The following is a 21,559-nucleotide window of genomic DNA, read 5'->3' as shown; positions in this document are numbered from 1 at the left end:
CATTTAAAACTTTGAAACAGTGGAAATAATATAATATATAATATAAGATAATACAATTTTTACATTTTAGAATTTAAAGTGATATGTTGCTATACAAAACTGTAATTTTTGTAATATAATTCGATGATGAATTTACTAGATTCATTAATTTTTTCTTTATATTTATGAATGGAATTCCCGATTTTAACGGACATGGTAATTTTTGTTATTTAGCTTTTATTTGTAAATATGTATGACGTTTCGCCACATGATATACTCATAGCGTCATCGATGCATCTGAAAGTTTGATAATGTACATTTTCACAAATTTTGTGCATACAAAATATTAATTTAGTTGAGTATTCAATTTTTAAAAAATGTGTTTTCTAAATTGTCACGTTTTATAAGAACGGAAAAAAGTTGAGACATAGGTTCCTTTACAATAGATATATTTGTAATTTAATCAAAATGAAATAATATCAAAAGAGATTTATCATTATTCTTTTATTTTGTTTAAATTACAGAAGGACTTTGGAAACGTATGTTAAAAAGAGCGAAGGAGTAAGTTGCAAGATGTCGGATTTAGGTACAGACAATCCAGCATTCAGCAACGCGGATGAATGCATAGATACCAGTACAAATGGAAACCTTGAAAATAGTCATACAGAGAGTGTTCAACAGGAACATAAGGACAAGTCATCGCTTATCAGTAACGGACATTCTTTCGTGTCTCAACATTACGTTGAACCAACTCAGAATACTCCGGATGTTCAATACAAGACTGAAACCAGGATTGAGGTCCCTAATAATGGAGAAGAAAAGACTTCAAATACTGTTAAAGCCAATGGTGTTAATGGAAATAGCAATAACAACGATGTAAGCTTTCTTAACACAAGTGTTACGAGTGCTCAAATAAACGGTAAGACTTTTAAAGATAATTTTAAGAAAAATTAATTGAAGAAATATGTTTATGAAATATTCATAAAATAAAAAATCTGGAAACCAGTTGACCTTCCGGGCCAGCCCCAAAACTTCCCGCTGTTTTCGAGCTCAAGAAGCTCGACAATACCTTTAAGCATTATGGCATTTTTAAGCTCAAAAACAAATTACGTTTTGTATCAATTTCCGAGAATTCGAAAATAATTAATATAAGGATCGATTTTTAAAGTTTTGCTTAGGATTATGCTTGATAAATTCAATTTTTTTAGACAGATTTCGGGAGATCTCGTACTTAAATTCCCTGCGATTTGTGATTTAGTTTCAAAATGTATTCTATGATGTAGAAATATTAATTAAATTTTTTTTTTTTTTAATGAAATTAATGGAAATGATTAAGATCAAAAGTTACATGAAATTTAAAACAAACTAGAACATGAATATATATAACATGAGTCAAAATTAAAAAAGTAGTTTGAGCCTCAAAAGCCTCAGTTCTTTTGACGTTAGACTTGCCGCTGAATGAAATATGTTATTTAAGTCTTCAATGTCCTAAAAGTAGTGTATAACGGATTAAATCACTTTTTTAAAATGGTATTTTAACCCTCCATGGCCTACCATATATTTAAAAATGCTATTCAAGTCCTCAATGCCCTAAAAGGAGCGCATGAAGGAGTAAATCACCTTCTTAAAAAGATGTTTTAATTCTCCTACCATACTTTTAATTTGTAACTTCAGATGAGCCCAATTCTTTAGCATGATATTATTGTTATAATAATAGCTGCGTTTCAAGTAAATAAAGATATTTCCAATTGTACTTGATCGTTTGAGTAGCAGTGCGACAGCGGTCATGTTTCATATTCGTTAAGTCTTGGTTTCGAACCCCGGCGTCAGCAGATTATTTTTCAGCAGTATTTTTCAAATTCTTTGGCAGTTTCCGTTTTTCAGTACATCATTCGTATTTATTGTTCACATAAAATAATTAATTATTAATAATATACTAATGTCAAAGGTTCTAATTATTCAATTTGAATCACTTAGTACTATTCTATTCGAACACTACTCGCATAACTTTAATTATTATTATTGTTAATTCAGATTTATTACTAAAAAATTATTTAAGGACTTTAAATTTTAAATTTTTTTCCATCGTGGCAGCGATTTCTAATTAGTGGCTCCATTTTCCCTTCTTTTTCTTTACCAATTGAACGCGATCCAATGAAAGTCTTTCTCACTCTTCAAATTTAGGCTCTGGAGGCCTATTTTGTCTTTTTAAAAAGATAATTTGAATTTAAACTTGGTAAAAGTGGACAAAGTTACCAACTTTAGGTTCAAATCACCTATTTGATGTACGGATCTTCATATTCTGGAAAGATGATTTGAACCTCCTTGCCCTCGTATAGGATTCGGAGGCTCAAAACACTTTTTTAATTTCGACTCGGGAAAACATCCGAAAAAAAATCTCAGAAACAGTGATTATCTAAATTTTTGTTGATAATATCATTTAAACTAACAAACTGACTGCAATAAATTCTGTGACGATCATCGAAGACTCTAATGACAATAGTTTTATAATCAATATAGTTTAAACAAAAATTGGGAATTAGTTTTAAATCAATGAGGTTCCAAGTAAATTCTAGGTCAGTGAAATCTGCGAATCGCGGATGATTTGCACCAAGACTCACTTGATGTTCTGTCCCGCATTCTTTATTCTTCTATGTGACAATTCAATGAAGGTCATGAAGATTCGAGTTTCTCCGAAACTCATACACATACATATATATATATATAGACCTACATGTATACATATGTGGATTCATGACCTTGATCTCACAATTAATGTTGGCAGATGGTAAAAAGGAGCAAATTGAGGCCGTGAATTTGGAGCTGGTATCGATGAGACCTTATACAGGAAATAATTTGCAAACTAAGGGACAAGAAGCTTGTGAATTACCAAGTGATCCGTATGAAGAATATTTTGTGCCGGTCAATGAACATCGAAAGTATATCAGGTATCACGAATTATTAATTAATTATTTTATTAATTTAATCATTTTTATTTGAAATAAAATATTATTTATTATTTTTACTATTGTCTTGGCCTTTGTCACTTTCCTCACGAATGTAATTATTTATTATATGACTATCACACTATTCACAACGCACACCTCACACAGATATGCACAAGATTTAAAACTCAAAATTCTTCTCATGTATAAAAGTAAAAAACAAAAAAAACAAAAATGAAAGGAAAGATAAAAAAAAAGCTAAATAAATAAATATGAAACACGAAACCAGTCATTCTTCATATTCAACTTATCATTTTTTTTCATCATCAATCTTCATCATTGTTCATCCAATGAAAATTTAATGTTCAAGTCAAGATGACTAAAAAAAAATAAATAAATAAAAATAAAAAATTATTTCTTTTAAATAAAAAAACCAAGAATAATTTTCATCTAAAGTCTGGTTGAAGAAAATTTGTTGTTATGATTCCCCAAAAAATTAGCAGCAGTCCAAGAGCGGAGATCGAAACAACCGTGGCTGGTGTCCGATTTGATTTGGGACCGGGTGTTGGCCGCGAAGGACTTAGCCTCCGAGATCCAACCGCTGGACTTGTCGACTACTCCCATTGGCTTAATGCCTTAAGGTACATCAAAGGAGTGCTTTGAGTTGACGAACAACCTGGAGAGAACGATGAGTCAAGCGACACTAACCCCTCCCGCTTTCAAATATATATAAATATCATGATGAAAGGGTTGATGCACGTAGAAAATAAAAAAATAAAATAATATCAGCCCACTAAGAAGGATTGTTATCCTCTCAAGAAAAAAAGCCCGCACATTTAGGTGTATGATAACCCTGGGAAGCTTTTAATGAAGTACCTAACCCTCCTTAAGGTTTATATGATAGTTCAAAAGCTGTACAGATACTGCTTTCAATATAATACTTCAAATAATAATCATTAAAATAACAATATTCTTGAACTCAATTGTTTTTATAATGGTATTTTTGTGTTTCAGAGGAGAAAAACTTTATGTTACCAAGGACAAAAGAACCAAAAGTTCTTATTGGCGACGAATAGCTTGTTGGACTTTTGGATTAACTGTATTAGCACTTGCATTAGTAATTGCTATTTTAGCCGGAAGTAAGTTTACGTCGTGATTAGGTTTATTTGTATTTGTTACAAAATAAAATAATATGTTAAATTAAAAGTTAAATAAACTTTTAGCTGGGGTGATTTTAACGCAAGAAGCTACGCAACCACTGGATAATGATCATCAGCGGTCACTGGATGATGTTAATACTGCCGGAAGTAAAGAATTTATAAAGAATCCACCAGCTAGTCCACCGCCGGAAACATCTACTTTCCCACCATGGCAAACAACCGACGAGAGTATGCTAAAAACAGTACCTGAAGCGGTTGAAGGAAGTATCTGGCTAGATAATCTTATTTGGAATGATGACCTGATGGATGCAAAGTCGAGAGTTTATCGAAGTACAGCTATGGAGATTGAAAACAGTTTGAGAGATATGATACTTCCGGTTGGCTCGATAACTATTGTCAAAGTGTATAATATTACTAGTAATGGTCAAGTAATGTTTAGAATTGGTTATCCGCCGACACCGACTCCAGAGATGCTTCAAGAAAGTATTGAGAAAAAGCTTAGAGAAAATAATAACATGATTGGAAAGTATCATCTTACAAGAATGAATGTTAAACGTTTAGTCGATGAATGTCAATATGGTTATTTGAATTGTTCTGGAATTTGTAAATTTGATTACATTCATGCTGTATTCAGCTGTGAAGAAGATTACTTGAGTGATATTAGTCTTGATGATGATGAAGACCCTAATTTAACATCTCTTGGAGATATGGTTCAAGGTCGAGGACGTATTCCTGAGCATTCATTTGAATCTGAAGATCATGATCATTGGATGCATCATCATTATCATGAACATATAGGATCAGTTACAGAAATAAATATTAATACGGTAAGTCGACCTCAATTTGAATCCACGCTTCAAACAGATACAGAACCAAAGTCACAGTCTGAACCTGTAGCCGAACCTACTCCTGAACCTTCAGCAGAGCCTAAGCCTGAGCCGGAATCTAATACAACCTTTGAGACTATTTTCGAACTTAGTGCGGAACCAAAAGCAGAGTCAGAACCTATTGCCGAACCTACTGCAGAACCAAAAGTAGAACCAGAGCCTACTGCCGAACCAAAAGCAGAGCCAGAGCCGATTGCTGAACCAAAAGCAGAGCCAGAGCCGATTGCCGAACCAAAAGCAGAGCCAGAACCTATTGCCGAACCAAAAGCAGAGCCAGAACCTATTGCCGAACCAAAAGCAGAGCCAGAACCTATTGCCGAACCTACTGCAGAACCAAAAGCAGAGCCAGAGCCAACTGCCGAACCAAAAGCAGAGCCAGAGCCTACTGCCGAACCAAAAGCAGAGCCAGAACCTATTGCCGAACCTACTGCAGAACCAAAAGTAGAGCCAGAGCCAACTGCCGAACCAAAAGCAGAGCCAGAGCCTACTGCCGAACCAACAGTAGAGTCAGAACCTGTTGTCGAACCTACTGCGGAACCAAAAGCAGAGCCAACTGCAGAATTAAAAGTAAAGCCAGAGCCTGCTCCTGAACCTACTGCCGAACCAAAAGCAGAGCCAGAGCCTATTGCCGAACCCAAAGCAGAGCCAGAACCTATTGCCGAACCTACTGCGAAGCCAGAGCCCATTGCCGAACCGACTGCGAAACCAGAACCTGTTCCCGAACCTGAACCAATCGCCGAATCTACTGACGAACCGAAAGCAAAACCTGAGCCAATCGCTGAACCTGAACCCTCTGCAGAGCCACAAGCAGAGCCTGAATCAATCACTGAACTCGAACCTACTATGGAACAAAAAGGAGAGCTTGAGCCTATTGCAGAATCGATAACAGTATTTGAACCTGCCCCAGAACCAAAATCAGAATCTGAGTTAAAAGCAGTATCTGACATTCTTAATGAACCTACAGAAGAATCTAAATTAGAGTCGAAGCCTGAGAATCCTTTGGAACCAACAGCAGCGCCTGAACCAATAACAAAGCCCCCATTAGACAATAATACTTTTTCAGGACCAACATCTGAACTAATGACGGAATCCGATTTAAGGATAGAAAACCAATTTGAAAAAGAATTAAAACCTGATGCTGAAGCTCCAAGAGAACCTAAACTCGAAGTCGAAGTCAAAACTGAGCCTACAGTAAATTCTACATTAAAACCTGATTTTCCTGAAGTTACTGACTATTTAAATCCCAACTTAAAATCTTTTGAATCTTCCACAACACAGTTACCAATTGATTCTAGATTTAACGTTGATTCCAACCCAGAACCACTTCCAGTTATACCTTTATCAACATCGATAGATACTAATTCATTAATGGATGTTTCAAAAGAAATTTCTGAAATGTTGCCTACTGCAATACCTAAAATAAGCGATATACAGTCAGATGATCCTTATCATCATCAAACTGACGACAAATCTTTCGAAAGTACTACATTGATAGAACTTGAAAATGAAGATAGCACTGTGAATCCCACGATGAAATCATCTGACTTTGAAGAAATTGAATATTCAACAATTATGGAACAAAACTCAACAACCATACCGAATATTTCTGAAACTCATTCTACAGATTTATCAACAATTATGCCTGCAACAAAGACTCAAAATTCTAATAATTCAAGTGTCGTAGATCAAGTATCTAATTCAGGTTTTCCAAAAGTGCCACAAGAGATAATTGAAAATATCGAACCTTTAAATGATTCAGTAAATAATTCTACACCATCATACAGGAAAGAAGATAATCAAACAATAATTTCGCAATTAACTCCCGAACTAATAGATCCGTATATGCTTATTAAAAATTCATTAGAAGCAATTAAATTAAATGAAAAATTCGATAGCACAACTATTTCATCAAATAGTCAACCATTAGCTATGTCAAACGGAACAACTGAAAATAGAATTGGAGAAGTTACAATAATGTATGAGAAAGATAAAAATCATGAAGTAATGTCACCATTTTTACCAGAAATAATTATTGAAAAAGATTCATCAAAAAAAGCACCAAGATTAGATAAAGATGAGCAACATTATCCAAATCCATTTGAGCCAAATGTAGAGGATGTAATTGTGCATAATCTTGACTCCAAAACTGACACGCTAATAACATTAAATTATGACGTGAACGGAACTGAATTCACAGACTTAGTCAACAAATTCAATGTATCCCACGGTGCTCAACAGACTGAAACGAGTCACAAAGAGGATGCTAGTATAGTTGACATGATGACCACTATGACAACTACATTATTGAATACACAGATAAACTTAGCAATGACTAAGAAGCCGGTCGTTGATGCCGAAGACCTTGAGATACGACCCATGGATGGTATGATTACGAGTAAAGTTATGAATGACATGCACATTGAGCAAAATAATAATTCAAATGCTAATGATGATAAATCACAAGAAAATAATGATAAAGTTATGAATGATCCTGTAAGTGTGACAGTAATTCCACGAGAAAATGAAAAATTATACGGAGGAATAATAAATAATCAATCAACAGATTTCGATGAGTCAAAATCTATAACAGAAATTGATAAAAATCAAGATTCATCAGATTCACACAATAAATTTGATGAAAATGCCGTAGAAGATCAGTATAATGATATTATAGAAGAGAGAATTTCAAAGAAAATTGAAAGTAACGGTTCAAAATTATCGAATAAAAATTTATTACCCGTAGACCCGACTGTGAAGTCAACGACAGTAAAGAATAATAAAACTACCTTAACAATTGATGATAATACTACTTCAGATTTTATCAGTGATTTAAATAATGTAAAAACGATACTAAAAGTAACATCGGAAGAACCAGTAAAAGATAAAACAGATGATAATAATAAATTTACAACTGAAATTCCAATCATGCCTGTAGAGATTCAACAAGATATTTCAACAACTGAAATAACAGAAAAAATTGAATCAACAATGATGAGCAATTTAGATAATATTGTAACTAATGTAGCAGAAATAACTACACCAATGTCATTCGTTGAATCAAAAATGACTACTATGCAAACTCCAATTATGCCAAAAGAGTTTATGACTACGGAAATTAGTATGCCTGAAAAAATACCGCTAACTACTAGTTTCCCATCAGAATCTATGGAATCAACAACTGAAAATCTTAATTCAAGACAAGATAATGAACCAACAACAGAGTCTCCAAAAGTTTCTACTGCTGGTTTTGAAGATATAAAACCCGTTTCGGAATTAATTTTTGATGATCCAGACCCAGATATATTTGATCATACTAAATTTTTTACAACAACTGAATCAGCATTAGTGGATCAAACACTTATGGATCAATCAGTATCTGACGATCTTTCAGAAGAATTATTGAAAATAATACCTTTAGATATTGATGATGTAAAAGAAAAAACATCAATGGAAACTACTGAAATTCCAGCAATAGTTAAAATGATAAATACAACAGATATTTCAATGTCAACTGTTGAACAGAATATGTCATCTGTACCAAGACTAAAAATAATTGAAATCACTTCCGCTTCTCAGCAGCCGCAAATTTGGAATCATAGTTTAATTATAAATAATACCACTAGTGTCCCTCAAACTCATCAAACGGAACAAATGAATTCACGAATGAATAATATTGCAAGCGTTCATCCAACTCCGGATGCCATTCCAGTTTACGAAGCAATTGAAGAGGATGAAGAAAATCCTATGATAATACCTTTCAATAGAATGAAAAATATTATTCCATTACCCAACACAACAATCCGATTAAAAGAAGAACAAGAAGAAGAACAACAACACCAACAACAAAGTGAAAACGTAAATAAAGATATTACAACTACTGGTATAATGTCAACTACAGTTGCAACAACACAAACAATGAGTCCAGATGAAAAATCAACGATGGCATTTAAATTTTCAAAATGTAATATCGGACAATTTCAATGTGTTAATGGAACATCGCGAGATGGAGCATATTGTGTAAATTTATCATCAAAATGTGATTCTGAAAATGACTGTTCAGATGGGTCTGATGAATTAAATTGTCAAAATGATGGTTGTCCAGGTAATTTCCAATGTAAAAGTGGGCAATGTCTAGGTAGACATCTTGTTTGTAATGGAATTGTTGATTGTGATGATGGCAGTGATGAAGTTAATTGTAAAGACTGGGCTTGCCATTTTGATGAATTTAAATGTCCAAATGGAAGATGTATTCCAGATCTTTGGCGCTGTAATGGACGACCAGACTGTGAAGATCACAGGGACGAATATTCATGCTCAAAAAGTTGCGGTAATGATGAGTATTTATGTCCTAGTGAAAACTGGTGTATTCCTCAAACATGGCGCTGTAATGGTGTACCAGAGTGCGCAAATGGCGAAGATGAAAAACTTTGCGACTGTTCATTAGATCAATTCAAATGTCAAACTGGTGGTTGTGTTGCTTTAGAGCAAGTATGCGATGGTATTGAACATTGTCCTGATCGTTCAGATGAATGGGATTGTTTATTAACTAATACAACAAATTTAAATCAATCAAATTCAGATGATAATGAACGACAAGTACCAATTGGACAACCTATGCTATTAAAAATTAAAAAATCTGACAATAAATATTATTCCGTTTGCGGAGATAATTGGACTAAAAATCACAGCGATTTATACTGTAAATTACTTGGATACTTTGGCTCGGAAACAACAGAAACTATTGAAATAAATGATTATGATAAAATTTTACGATTGAAAGAATTAAAAGAAAGTCACTATCAAGACACGATGAATCTTATTGCTGATTTGGAATTATCAGATCATTGTACATCCAAACAATTTGTAAAGGTTTCGTGCCAAGAATTTTCTTGTGGATCTTTAGACAATGAAGGGCCAACGGCTCGATTAGTTGGTGGTACAACAGCGGGTGAAGGACAATGGTCAAGTGTTGCATTATTAAAAGAAATTAAAAGTGGTACTGCATGTACCGCAAGTGTTTTAGGCCCAATGCATGCCTTGGCCAGTTATTCTTGTATTCATAAGTAAGTTTATAATATTAATCTCTATTTTATAATTTAGATATATGTAATTAATAGCATGAGATAATAAACATTATTTTTATTTTTTTCCAGATACAGACAAAGTAACAATTGGGAAATATTTACTGGTCGTGATCTTCAAAAATCAACTCAAGTCAAAAATATAATTCCGTATCCGCAAGTTAAATATAATCAATTTTTGTACAATGATGACATTGCTTTAATTCAACTTGAAGAACCACTCGTATTTTCAAGAAATGTATCTGCTGTTTGTGTACCCAATCAACAATTTCAGGTAAAAATAGTTCAATTACTCCTGATTAAAACTCTAATTCAATCTGATTGAAAATTAAAAAATATGTTATTTTCCGATTGAATACAATAGAAAATTTCAATCGTATTCAATCGAAAAAAATCTATTATTTTCTGATTGAAATCCAATCGGTTAATCGGAGCACTATCGAGAACATTCAGATTAATCAATTGACTTTCAATCAGATTCAATTGGAGTTTGCAATCAAGAAAATTATTAAATTATGTTTAAAATTTATTTAAATACCTAATGGATTATTGTTATTATTGTTTTAGCCAAGAGCTTTATGTGTCACTGCTGGCTGGGGATTCCCATTAAATGGTGAAATAAATTTAAAACTAAAATTTTTACCGATACCAATTTACAATACTGAAGAATGTAATGCAACTAGTCATTACGCTGGATTTATAACGAAAAGCAATATTTGCGCAGGATTTACTGGTGCTGACAAGGGAACATGTTATGTAAGATTTTATTTACTTACTTTCAAGGACATTCTCAGACAGTGCCAGTGCAGCCAGATCGTGGACGAAAAGTTCCCCTTCCTTCGCACCATTTTAGCATCACTCACAGCTTAAACGGTGCTTGGGAAGGGGAACTTTTCGTCCGCGATCTGGCTGCACTGGACAGTGCCCTCACTTTTTAACAATATGCAATGATTTTCAACTGTCATAACCGTAGTAAAATTTTACTAATTAATTAAAATAAAATTAAAACCTTCATTAAAAAAAGGACAACGTAGTCGCATTTTCGCCGAGTCATAGATTTAAAAAAAAATTACTTACATCTGTTATCAATTAAGAATTAAACGAAATTTTTTGAATAAATTTTAGCCTACAAAATTTAAAAATCGAATTATAAAATTGACATGAAGATTTTACTGAAATTTATTTAACGAATTTTGTTTAACTTCCAATTGATGTCAACTGTGAGTAAAAATTTAAAAAACGCTTGTTTATTAATTATTTTCGATTCTTAAATTTTCAAACTTTAAGATAAAACGTAATTTGTTTCAGCTTGAAAGCTCATAAAAAGAAAAAAAATCGGATTCAAAATCATTTTCGAGCTCAAAGAAAATGGGCTATACTTCCGAACCCCCCCCCCCCTCGGATTCCTCTGTAGCTTTATGTAAACTTTCTTTGTACGATCACAAACCACGTACAATAGGTCTTTTTTGGCGACTAGAACGGAAACCTTAAATAAAAAATTTTTTTTTTTTAAATTTAACATTTTTAATAATTACAACAATATATTTTTAATTAATTTAACATTTTAATTTCAAAAAAATTTCAAACCATTTTAATTCAAATCGGTAAATGGCGGGAAAATTGATATTTTTTAAATATCTTAAAATTATCCCAGACAGCATGAAAGTCAGAATGACTGCTTTACGACGTATTTTTGAAGGAGTCTTCAAGAAGTCTTATAATGACTTCTTAAAGGTGTCATTTTTAAGAACTCTAAATTAAGAGTTCTTGAAGACTTCATAAATAAGACGTCAGTTTTGTGACGTCTAAATGTATTCTTTTTTTAACTTTTTTGAAGTCAAAATGAAGTCAAAATTAGGAACTCTTTAAGACGTCATGGTAAGTTCATTCTGAAGTCTTATTTGCGGAGTCAGAAAAAAGAACTCTTTGAGAACTTTTAAAGATGTCTTACTGAGTTCGCTAGGTGGCGCATTCGACATCTTGAGAACTTCTTAAAGACTTCTTTAACGTGTTTTTAAGACGTCCAAATCATAAATAGGAACTCATTCAGAACTCATCAAGACGTCATTTTGCTATCTGGGATTGTGTTCAGGCATACCAAACGTTAACAATCTGTGCAATGGTATATTTTTAAAATTACACACACACGAAGTTCGTAAAGAGAGGTCGTAATTTTTTACATTTATTTGGGTGTGAGAATATTTTTAAAATCACACACACACACAAAATTAGTAAAAAAAGAGCGTAATTTTTTACATTTATTTGTGAAAAAAAAAATTTTTTTTTTTTACAATTAGTTTTCAAAGAAAAAAAAACAAAAAAAATCAAAATTTCATAGTTTCCGTTCTAGTCGCCAAAAAAGATCTATTGAACGTTGTTTCTGATGGTATTAGAAATATTTACACAGAGTTACAGAGGAATCCAGGGGGGGGGGGGGGGGTCGGAAGTATAGCCGGAAAATGTATTCACAATAATGTTTTCGAGCTCCTTGAGCTCAGGAAGTTTCAGGACTGGCCCGCAGTGCCAATCGTCGCCCAGATTTTTTTTTTTAATTAATTAATAAAATTTTATTATAATGGTGACAGTTGAAAGTCATCGAAAATTTTTAAAAAATGAGAATGGCCTTCATTCTGCAATTCATAATAAAAAAATTAATTCTTATTTAATTAACATTTTTCTATTACTTTTAGAATGACGAGGGTGCACCATTGATGTGCGCTAGTGAAACTGGACGTTGGGAATTACAAGGTTTACTTAGCCATCATAGCAGATGCTCAAGAGATCATCCAGCTATTTATTCAAGTCTCAGTCCAGCAATCTCTTGGTTACAGCATTCGATTCCTGCTCTTCAGAATCGAATTTAATAATAAAATTTTTAAAAAATTATTATTTAATTTAAAAACAGCAAGTAATGCTTTTTTCTGTTTTAATTTTAAGGAATCAAATTGTTATTAATTAACGAAACAAAATAATTATTCCTTTTATGTCTTCCTCATAAAATAAATTCTTCTTAAATGAAGAATATGTAAATATTGTAAAAAGTTAATTGTTCAATAAGATTGCAGATTTTTTTTTAATACATATATGATTATCGGGTCCATTTATTTAGGTATTTGAGTACAGGTTTATTACCGTTACTCTAATCTATAACAATTAGTATGTATATATAAATAAGATTTAAAATTTTTTTATATTTTTAAACATTGATATGAAATTTATTTTTATTAATTCCATTGTTAAACAAAAAATTTAATAAATTTATATATAATAGAAATATTATTAATAAATATTATTGTAGTAATACAGATAATCGAGTGCCTTATTTAATTTACTTTTATAATAATTAAATATAATTATTTAGTTAATGTAAAAAGTTTATATTATATATGAAAACATTAATGACACTGGATTAACAAATTATATAAGAAATAATAAATATAAAAAAAAAAATTACACTTGCAATTTTTTATTGATCAAATTGTAGAATAAAAATAATAATAAACATTTTGTTAACTCTACTACCCCGTCCAAATCAAATACCATTTACATTTTTTTTTTTTTTAACATTAAAATTTATTCATCAAGATTGCGATGCAATTTATTTATTTTTTGAAACCTCTATTTTTTTAAAAGTTTATTAATTTTATAATATCTATATTCTTAAATAGTTTTAATCGTCAATGCGTTTTTTAGGGGCGGCTGCAATTTCAGCAGCAGTGATAGCAGCATCTAAACTAATTAATGATTTAGAAATAATGTCAATAATATTATTATATTTAGAAAATACTTTATGAATAGAATGATTGATTTCGTTAGATTCTTCATAAAAATTCAAATAATTAACAGTTAAATGTTCTAATTTTGGTGTCAATTCTGGTACATTTTGTATTTTATTTATTTCTAAAGCAGGCATCAATTTTTGAACTTTATTAAATAATTCGAGATTTTTTTTAATCTCACTTTCCATAGCTATTATAATTTCAAGTTTAGCTTCAACATTCAAATCGTCATTGTCATAAGATGTATCCAATAATTCATTTAGTTGAGGAAGTCTTTTAACAAGTGCATTTGTTCTTTCACGACCAGATAATGCTGATGAAATAAGAGTATTTGCATGAAGTATATTGTCAACAATTGAAGTCTCAGGAAGTGTTGCGTCAACTGCTGGTACAGCTGATCCGTAAATTCGATTTTCTAATTCTGTTATTCTTTCTTCTAATATGTCGATTGCAACCATTTTTATTTATTATTTTTCTAAAAATAATTTAGAAGTCGATTATTATTAATTAAATTATTATTTTAAATTTATTTAAAGTCTTTCGGGGTATTGTTGATTTTTTATTTAGACAGTATGTAAAATTTACATAGCATGAATTATTCAAAATTATAAATCTTTATTTTAAAGTAAGTGTTACGTTTTGAAAGATTTTTTCAAGCTAGTTCCCCAACAGTAACGTATGAAAATTATTTTTTAAAATTAATTTATAAGGCTAGATGTGCAAAACAATACAATACTCGGATATAAAAATTTCGCTCTTAAAAATTCCAAAAGTGTTGATCATGTGAAACTTTTAATTTGAGACAATGTACTACTTTGAGTGAAACTCTTAAAAATTCAAAGAGAACAATGCTACTTTGACTTTAATATAAATTTAATTTTTTCACCATTCTCAGAATTTCTTTTTCAATTTTCGCACGTTCAGAAAAATTTCAGCAATCGTTAATTTTTAACACTTACATAAATAAGCTTTGATTGGTATGTAAAATTTTATAAACCTCAAGTTAACAAACAATTTCCGGATTTTTTTTTTCAACAAATCGATTACAAAAAAAAAAAAAAACTAAAAATATGCACATGTGGAAAATCAAAAAAACTATAGATGCAATTTTTTAAAACATTTTTTGTTTTTTCTTAATTATTGGTTTGAAAAAAAATCCAAAAATTACTAAACGTCGGCTAACTTTAGTATCATGAAACTTTAAACAATTTTTGCACAAAATTTAAATTTATTTACCGAAAAATCCAAATTTGTTCATATAAAAATCAAAAATTTTTCCAGAACAAGCAATAGTTCTAAAAAGAAAATTCTGATAATATTGAATAATGTGACTCACATAAAAGTCAAAGTCAGTTCACATTTAATTCTAAATCAAGCATTTTTATTTTTGAATTATCGGAAATTGCAAATAGATTACTTTCAAAATTCATCTGTCTTAAAATTAAAAATTTCACACAGCGACCGTTTTTGTAATTTTTTTTTACACAGAATGTACTTGCTGATAGCCGCACTAAAAGTTCAATAAGACGAAACTATTCCAAACCAAACGACTTAGTATTTGTTTTTTTTAACACTGATTAATAAATAGATTGCTTAAGATAAAGGGCCCAGTTTCTGACACTTTCAACATTATTTTAAATTAAAAAAAAAAAGTTGACTTAAATAGATAAATAAATTTGTTTTTAATTTCAAAAAGCTCATCTTGTACCTGTTAATAGCAATAACAAAATTTAAAAAATGGAATTCTTAATAAAAAAAAATTATAAAGCTGGGAGTAGGGGACACTTGTTAGTTATATTGTAAGCAATTTACAGAAAAGCGTTCCAGAAATGTGTACCTGAAAATCGGACTGTTTTTCGCGCAACGAAAATGAAAAATTTATGTAATTTGACTGTTTAAGGGGTAGTTGGGGTCGGCCTGAAATTTTCCGCTGACATACCAGCGCGAATGCGAATCATTTCAAAAATCTAGGTCCAGCGAATTTTTTACTTTTCATTTTCATTTCGTGAAAAACGTTCCGATCTTCAGGTACATCTAGAAATTAATATGTTATCTCATCACCGTGTAACTATAAAAATATAATAAAAAATAAATGGATAGGTTAATAATTAACTGTAATGTAGTTTGAAATATTAATGTATCATATTAAATAACATTTTATTAAAATATGAGTGTCAATAACTAGGCTCAATGTTATAGGTATGTCATAGTTATTGAACCTCAAATTCAATCATGATTTTCACTATTGCTGATAATTCGATTGCTTACGTGAATATTTATATTAATATTTTATAGCATAATTTAAATTGTTTGTCTTTAAAAAATTGTATTTGTAATACATATTTAATGTCTTTGTCAATTAATAATTTTAGTTTATTTAAACTTAATTTCACGTGACCTAACAAATAATAAATCATTTTTGAATATCAGTGTCAAAAACTAAAGCACAGGAAACTTTTGAGTGTCAGAAACTAGGTCTTTAAACATCACTTATTGAAACATAAATTTAAATTGTTAATTAGCTCCAAATAATTATTTTGCGCTAATGACCTTATCTAAAAATTCTAAATTTGTTTGAGGTAAAGTACCCAGTACTTGAACAGATTTGACAGTGTATTGTATTTTACCATAATTATAGCAGGTAAATTTCATTATAACTGACAAAATCAGAGTGACTTAATAAAATATGTTCAATTCTAAATATGGTTAAAAAAAATCGGTATTACATATAGAAAATTAATTTTTTTAGTTATTTAAAAAAATCCTTTAAAACCCCCAGTAGTTGAACATTAAACTGCGACAAGCTGCAGTACTTGAACACCTCTGTACCAGTACTTGAACAATTATTTAGTATAGCTTCAGACACTTTGTGTTAAAATAAAAAGAAAAGATTTCAGATCCAAAAAATAAGTATTTATTTTATTATAAAATTAACATTAAAAATACACTTGACTTCTTCAGTTTAAAAAACATTTTAATGTATTTTTACTACAAAAAAGTAGAAGTGAACATCTTCTAAACATTCTTCACGGCCTATGCGTGCTAAATTAACAAAGTATTGATAAGTAGATAACATAAAGAAAAAATTTATTTCCAAGTCATAAGCGGCAAACTCAGGTTACTAATCTATACCACCACACAGTTGCTTCAATTTTTTCCACGAATCAAAAAGTCCTTGTAGTTTGATGTCCCCATCCCATGAACCATTTACTCCTATTCTCTTGAACAATTTTAAAGTGTCCGAAGATATTAAATCAGATTCAAATACTTTCAATAAATTTTGTTTTTGTTGTTTCTCAGAATCAGCATTTTCATTTGTGCTGGAATTTTCATCATTCGATTCAGGAATACTTTTTTTTTTGACAGTCTTATTTAAAATATTATAATTAACTGCATCTGCATTGAAGGGATATAACCCGGCATCATGAAATCCGTTTTTAATAATAGTTTTGAAATCAATAGCTTTTAAAGCTTGCTTGAGGACCGGAGCAAACATCCATTTTTTAAAATCCACTATATTATTGGCAATTCGATACTTTCTTACTTCTTTGGCATATGCCGCTTCCAAAGGTCGAAATAACGCAACATCCAAAGGTTGAATAATATGTGTTGCATTGGGATAAAGTGATATTAATTCAATATCATTGTCCTTGCAAAATTTTATAACTGGTAAGGTCCAATGTGACGAATGCTTATCAACGTAAAGGAGCACAGGAAATGTGCAATTTTTTTCTTTAAGCCATTTGAAAAAAACATTTTTTATGAAATCATAAAAACTTTCAGAAGATATCTGTCCACTCTCTGTATGTCCTACTGCCCAGCCTTTTGGTATACTATTTAAAACGTTTTTCCGTGGAGTAGTTTTACAGTCAAATATCACCATCGGAGGAGCCATTTCACCGGATGCTGATGCGGTAATTAAAGTTCTGACACAAGCTTTGTCGCTGGCGCCAACGACTTGATGAACAGCCTTTGTTCCTTTTTTTGTTAACACTGTATTATCTTTTGGGGCTAACATAAAGGCACTTTCATTTGAATTAAATATTCTTTCAGGTCCAATAGAAAATAAGTTGTTTTTCAATAAAGTTGCTTGTACTTGATTAAACCAGCCACGTAAATTTTTTTCAGAAACAGGTGCTCTTGTTAATGTCGAATTTCGGGCAATCCTTTTTGTCAATTCCGGTTGTCTCTTCAGAAAAGCATTGTACCAATGTTTTCCTGGTCTATTGTTTTTGAAAGGATTCGCCTTTTTCTTTTCTGTCAGATAATTTTGCACGCAGTCTAAAAGATGAGTTTTGTTGATCGGAAAACCTCTTTCAGCACAGAACATTATCCAGTTGACAATTTCAACTTCTTCATCAGTACTTAATACTGTTGAAGGACCTTTCTTACACGTAATAGGTGTGAAATATCTCATCTTGAGAGATAAAGTACTCTTTGGAATACCAAACTCCCGAGCAGCTTGATTTAGACTCATTGAACCTCCAGCGGCAGTCATGGCTTGCTCCAAAGCTTCTGTGGTGTACGATTTTTCATTTCTTTTAATTGATTTTTTTATTTTAATACTCTTCCGACATAACTTTTTATTTTTTTTACTACAGTCAGATGTAGATTGATCATCAGAAATTTTTATTCTGGACTTAGGCATTCTGGGCTTAGGCATTCTTCAACAGCATAAATTAAAATATTTGCAAATTCTGAAAAAATATATGCATGATAATATTTATAATATGTATATTGATTTATTTACTTACCCTTGCACGTTTTTTCACATACATTTATAAATAATTACGATTAAAAAAAAAAAGGGCTTACCTGTTGTTTACAGTGTGAGGTTAGAACATGTAATTTTTTTTTTTATTTGACAAACACTAATATTTGCTCTAAAAATAATAAATTTTGTTCATAGTTTTTTTTTCTTTAATTTGTTTATATACTTTTTTTGTCACTATGCGATGTAATATATTTTTTAAAACACTTTGTAATATTTATTTAATATCGAGTCAGGAATAGTTCAAGTACTACAGTCATGTAAAAATTAGAGACGGTATCCTTGAACACACAGCGCCATCTTGTTCAACTTTTGGGTTTTACGTTTGAAATTGGGAGGTATACTTGAACGGCTAAATTAAATATAAAAAAATGATTGAAACACCTTATAAACAATATAATATTTGCAAAATGATCTATATTGTTGATTGGTCAAGTTTTTTTGTTGAATGCTCAAATATTTTTCTTATTCACCATTTTTCTATTGTGGTAATGAATATCATTTCTGTTCAAAAATGAATACTAATCGGCACTGAATGATTCCGTCATTAGATAATGATCCTGAAGTTAGCCGACGTCTAATAATTTGTGAATTTTAAAAAAATGATAAATTTAAAAAAAAAACAAAATATTTGAAAAATTCCACCTGTAGCTTTTTTAATTTTCTACATGTGTATATTTTTATTTTATTTTTTTGCAATTTATTTGTTGAAAAAAGAAAATTCAAATATTGTTAATTGTCTGCTAACTTCAGGATCATCATTAGATATTAAATAAATTATAATATTTAGTTTTATGAGTGTGAATGTAGTAGACATCAGACAAATTTAAAATTGTAAATAAATAGAGTAAATAATTTAAAAAATAAAATTTTTAAAAACTTATTAATTTTTCAAATGTGCATTTTTTTCAAATTTTATTTTATTAATTATTTACTCTATTTATTAATAATTAAAAATTTGTCTGATGTCTGCTACATTCACACTCATTTAGTTTTAACATTAAAAAATATTTCTTATATCATTAAATAAGACATCAAATTATCTTAATATACATTAAATATTAATTTCCAAACTGTTCAAGTACTAGAAGCATTTTTTAAATTATTCAAGTACTGGGTACTTTACCTTATTATATAAAATACTATTTATTTAAATTTAATCTTATATTAGTTATCGTAGAAGAACCTCAGCTGTCACTCTTAAGTGTCAGAAACAGGGCCCTTTACCTTAGGGACATAATTTTAATCAGTTCTTGTTAGACTTTACGTAATTTACCAAAATACAATATATGTAAATAAAAATATTTAATTTTGGATCATTCATATTATGTGAAATTGGTTCTGCCGTGTGAATAAAATATCAACAATGACCTAAAAAATTTTATTTCAGATGTTATGAATTTATAGGAAATGAAATTGACGTAACATTATTTAAAAATTAATTGGGTATAATTTAAGAAAGTTATTGTGTTATTGATTAGATGATTACGATTGTTATGTATGTTTGATGTTACTTTGGATTAAGTACATGAAAGTTAAGACATCTGAACAAAAAGGTCTTGTGAACAGTAATTGAGATTTTAATTTTGAAATAAAGATTGAAGCTGCCATAAGAATATTTTTAACTTTTAGTCTTACAAATTAATATACTTCATGTTCGTTAAGTGAAATTTATAATAAATAAATTAATCATTGCATTATGTTAACAAATCAAATAAAATTTTAGTAAATATTTTGACAGCTATCACCATCTTTGTCAACTTTATAATTATCCATCATCTATTTAGGAAAAACTTTTTTTTTAAATAATAATTTATTGTAAGTATACTTAAAATGACAATAAAATCAATAATTACCCTTCTGTTTAACAGATGAAATAATTTATATCCTTGATTTAACAATTCAGTCAACTGATAAAATTTATTTGCAATGCGATCAAATTGACTGACACCGTTGACACCTGACAATAGGTTATGAAATAATAATAAGTTTAATTTTATCCGATGATAAAATCAATAGGAGGAAAATACAAACAGTAGATGGAGCTTAAAGTCAATTGCAGGTTCATTATCGACCTAGCAATTAAAATTTTCGCGCCAATTTATTTTAAACGTATGATAAGAAAAAAGATCATTCGGCATCAGAAATGAAAGTAGATTTCTTAGTATTTATTTATTTTTAAGTTTTAAGATAAAATTGAATTAAAAAGAAATTTTGTATATATTTCAAAAACTTTTAAAGATACAATAAATGATATGAAATTAGTTAGAACCTCTTTAATCAAAATGTTAGGATTTTAAAAGTGTTACATAGCAATAAACTTAATTAAAGCCGTCTTTCAAATTTGGGGGGATTAAGAGAACACAAATTCAACAACTAATTTTCAATAAATAAATAAATAGGTAATTTTTGTTTAAAAAAAAGTTATTATTCCTGAATTTTTCAAAAATCTTCGATTTTCTGAGCGGCAAGTTAAAAATCTAGAAAATGACTAACTCCCCTAATAGCACAGTTTAATTTAGCAAAAGTTTCTTTAAATTTTTCGTCAAATTTCCGTCAACTTCGGACTTTTCCATATTTAACGACAATTCGTATGCAACTTGCTATTGAATTCGACGTAAATTTACTGCCCGAATTAGAATGCAAATTCAGTTCAAAAGTTGACTATAAAACAGTTGTCGTCAATTTTCAGACAAATTTTATGTCGATTTATTGTTATTTAACTTGAAAAATTTCTGAGTATTTTTTTACCGTCCAATTGTAGACAATTTTATGTATAAATTTGTTTACGTTCTGAAATGGGAAGAATTAACATTACCGAATCTTTTTTTCGTAAAAAGTTACCTTTAAATTGAAGAAAAATTAACCGCAAATTTTTATTTTCAACTTTTGTTGTCAAATTGTCGGCAAATTCGGGCAGGAAATTTCAACATCGAATTACCGTCAATTTCAATTTA

General features: G+C 30.2%; 3 protein-coding genes across 4 annotated transcripts in view; 1 reads left to right on the top strand and 2 right to left on the bottom strand.

The window, feature by feature from the left end:
- Positions 1–13,343, top strand: part of LOC130675357 (uncharacterized) — a 28,297-nt gene extending 14,954 nt beyond the window's left edge. The window contains exons 2-9 of one of the 2 annotated variants that reach the window (XM_057480976.1): positions 504–898; positions 2,765–2,927; positions 3,425–3,565; positions 3,939–4,063; positions 4,148–10,034; positions 10,125–10,326; positions 10,620–10,808; positions 12,743–13,343. In XM_057480976.1, coding sequence (XP_057336959.1) covers positions 553–898; positions 2,765–2,927; positions 3,425–3,565; positions 3,939–4,063; positions 4,148–10,034; positions 10,125–10,326; positions 10,620–10,808; positions 12,743–12,916 — 7,227 coding nt within the window. In that variant the 5' untranslated portion in view covers positions 504–552 and the 3' untranslated portion in view covers positions 12,917–13,343. The remainder of the gene's footprint in view (positions 1–503; positions 899–2,764; positions 2,928–3,424; positions 3,566–3,938; positions 4,064–4,147; positions 10,035–10,124; positions 10,327–10,619; positions 10,809–12,742) is intronic. The other variant, XM_057480975.1, reaches the window with a different exon arrangement.
- Positions 13,344–13,520: 177 nt separating this feature from the next.
- On the bottom strand, positions 13,521–20,591 carry LOC130675359 (uncharacterized). The gene is made up of 2 exons (XM_057480978.1): positions 20,459–20,591; positions 13,521–14,306 (listed from the first exon to the last, which is right to left on the bottom strand). The coding sequence occupies exon 2, from the start codon at positions 14,287–14,289 to the stop codon at positions 13,723–13,725; it is 567 nt and encodes a 188-aa protein (XP_057336961.1). The 5' UTR covers positions 14,290–14,306; positions 20,459–20,591; the 3' UTR covers positions 13,521–13,722.
- LOC130675358 (uncharacterized) lies at positions 15,272–19,152 on the bottom strand. The gene is made up of 2 exons (XM_057480977.1): positions 18,647–19,152; positions 15,272–18,528 (listed from the first exon to the last, which is right to left on the bottom strand). Exon 2 carries the CDS (start codon positions 18,492–18,494, stop codon positions 16,953–16,955), a length of 1,542 nt encoding a protein of 513 aa, XP_057336960.1. The 5' UTR covers positions 18,495–18,528; positions 18,647–19,152; the 3' UTR covers positions 15,272–16,952.
- Positions 20,592–21,559: the final 968 nt, after the last annotated feature.

The sequence above is a fragment of the Microplitis mediator genome, chromosome 10 (assembly GCF_029852145.1).
Source record: "Microplitis mediator isolate UGA2020A chromosome 10, iyMicMedi2.1, whole genome shotgun sequence".
Taxonomy (NCBI): Eukaryota; Metazoa; Arthropoda; class Insecta; order Hymenoptera; family Braconidae; genus Microplitis; species Microplitis mediator.
This window is presented reverse-complemented; position numbering and strand designations above follow the sequence as displayed.

Excerpts from the sequence above, each read along its gene's own strand:
- LOC130675359 (XM_057480978.1), bottom strand. The coding sequence starts at position 14,289 with ATGGTTGCAATCGACATATTAGAAGAAAGAATAACAGAATTAGAAAAT.
- LOC130675358 (XM_057480977.1), bottom strand. The coding sequence starts at position 18,494 with ATGCCTAAGCCCAGAATGCCTAAGTCCAGAATAAAAATTTCTGATGAT.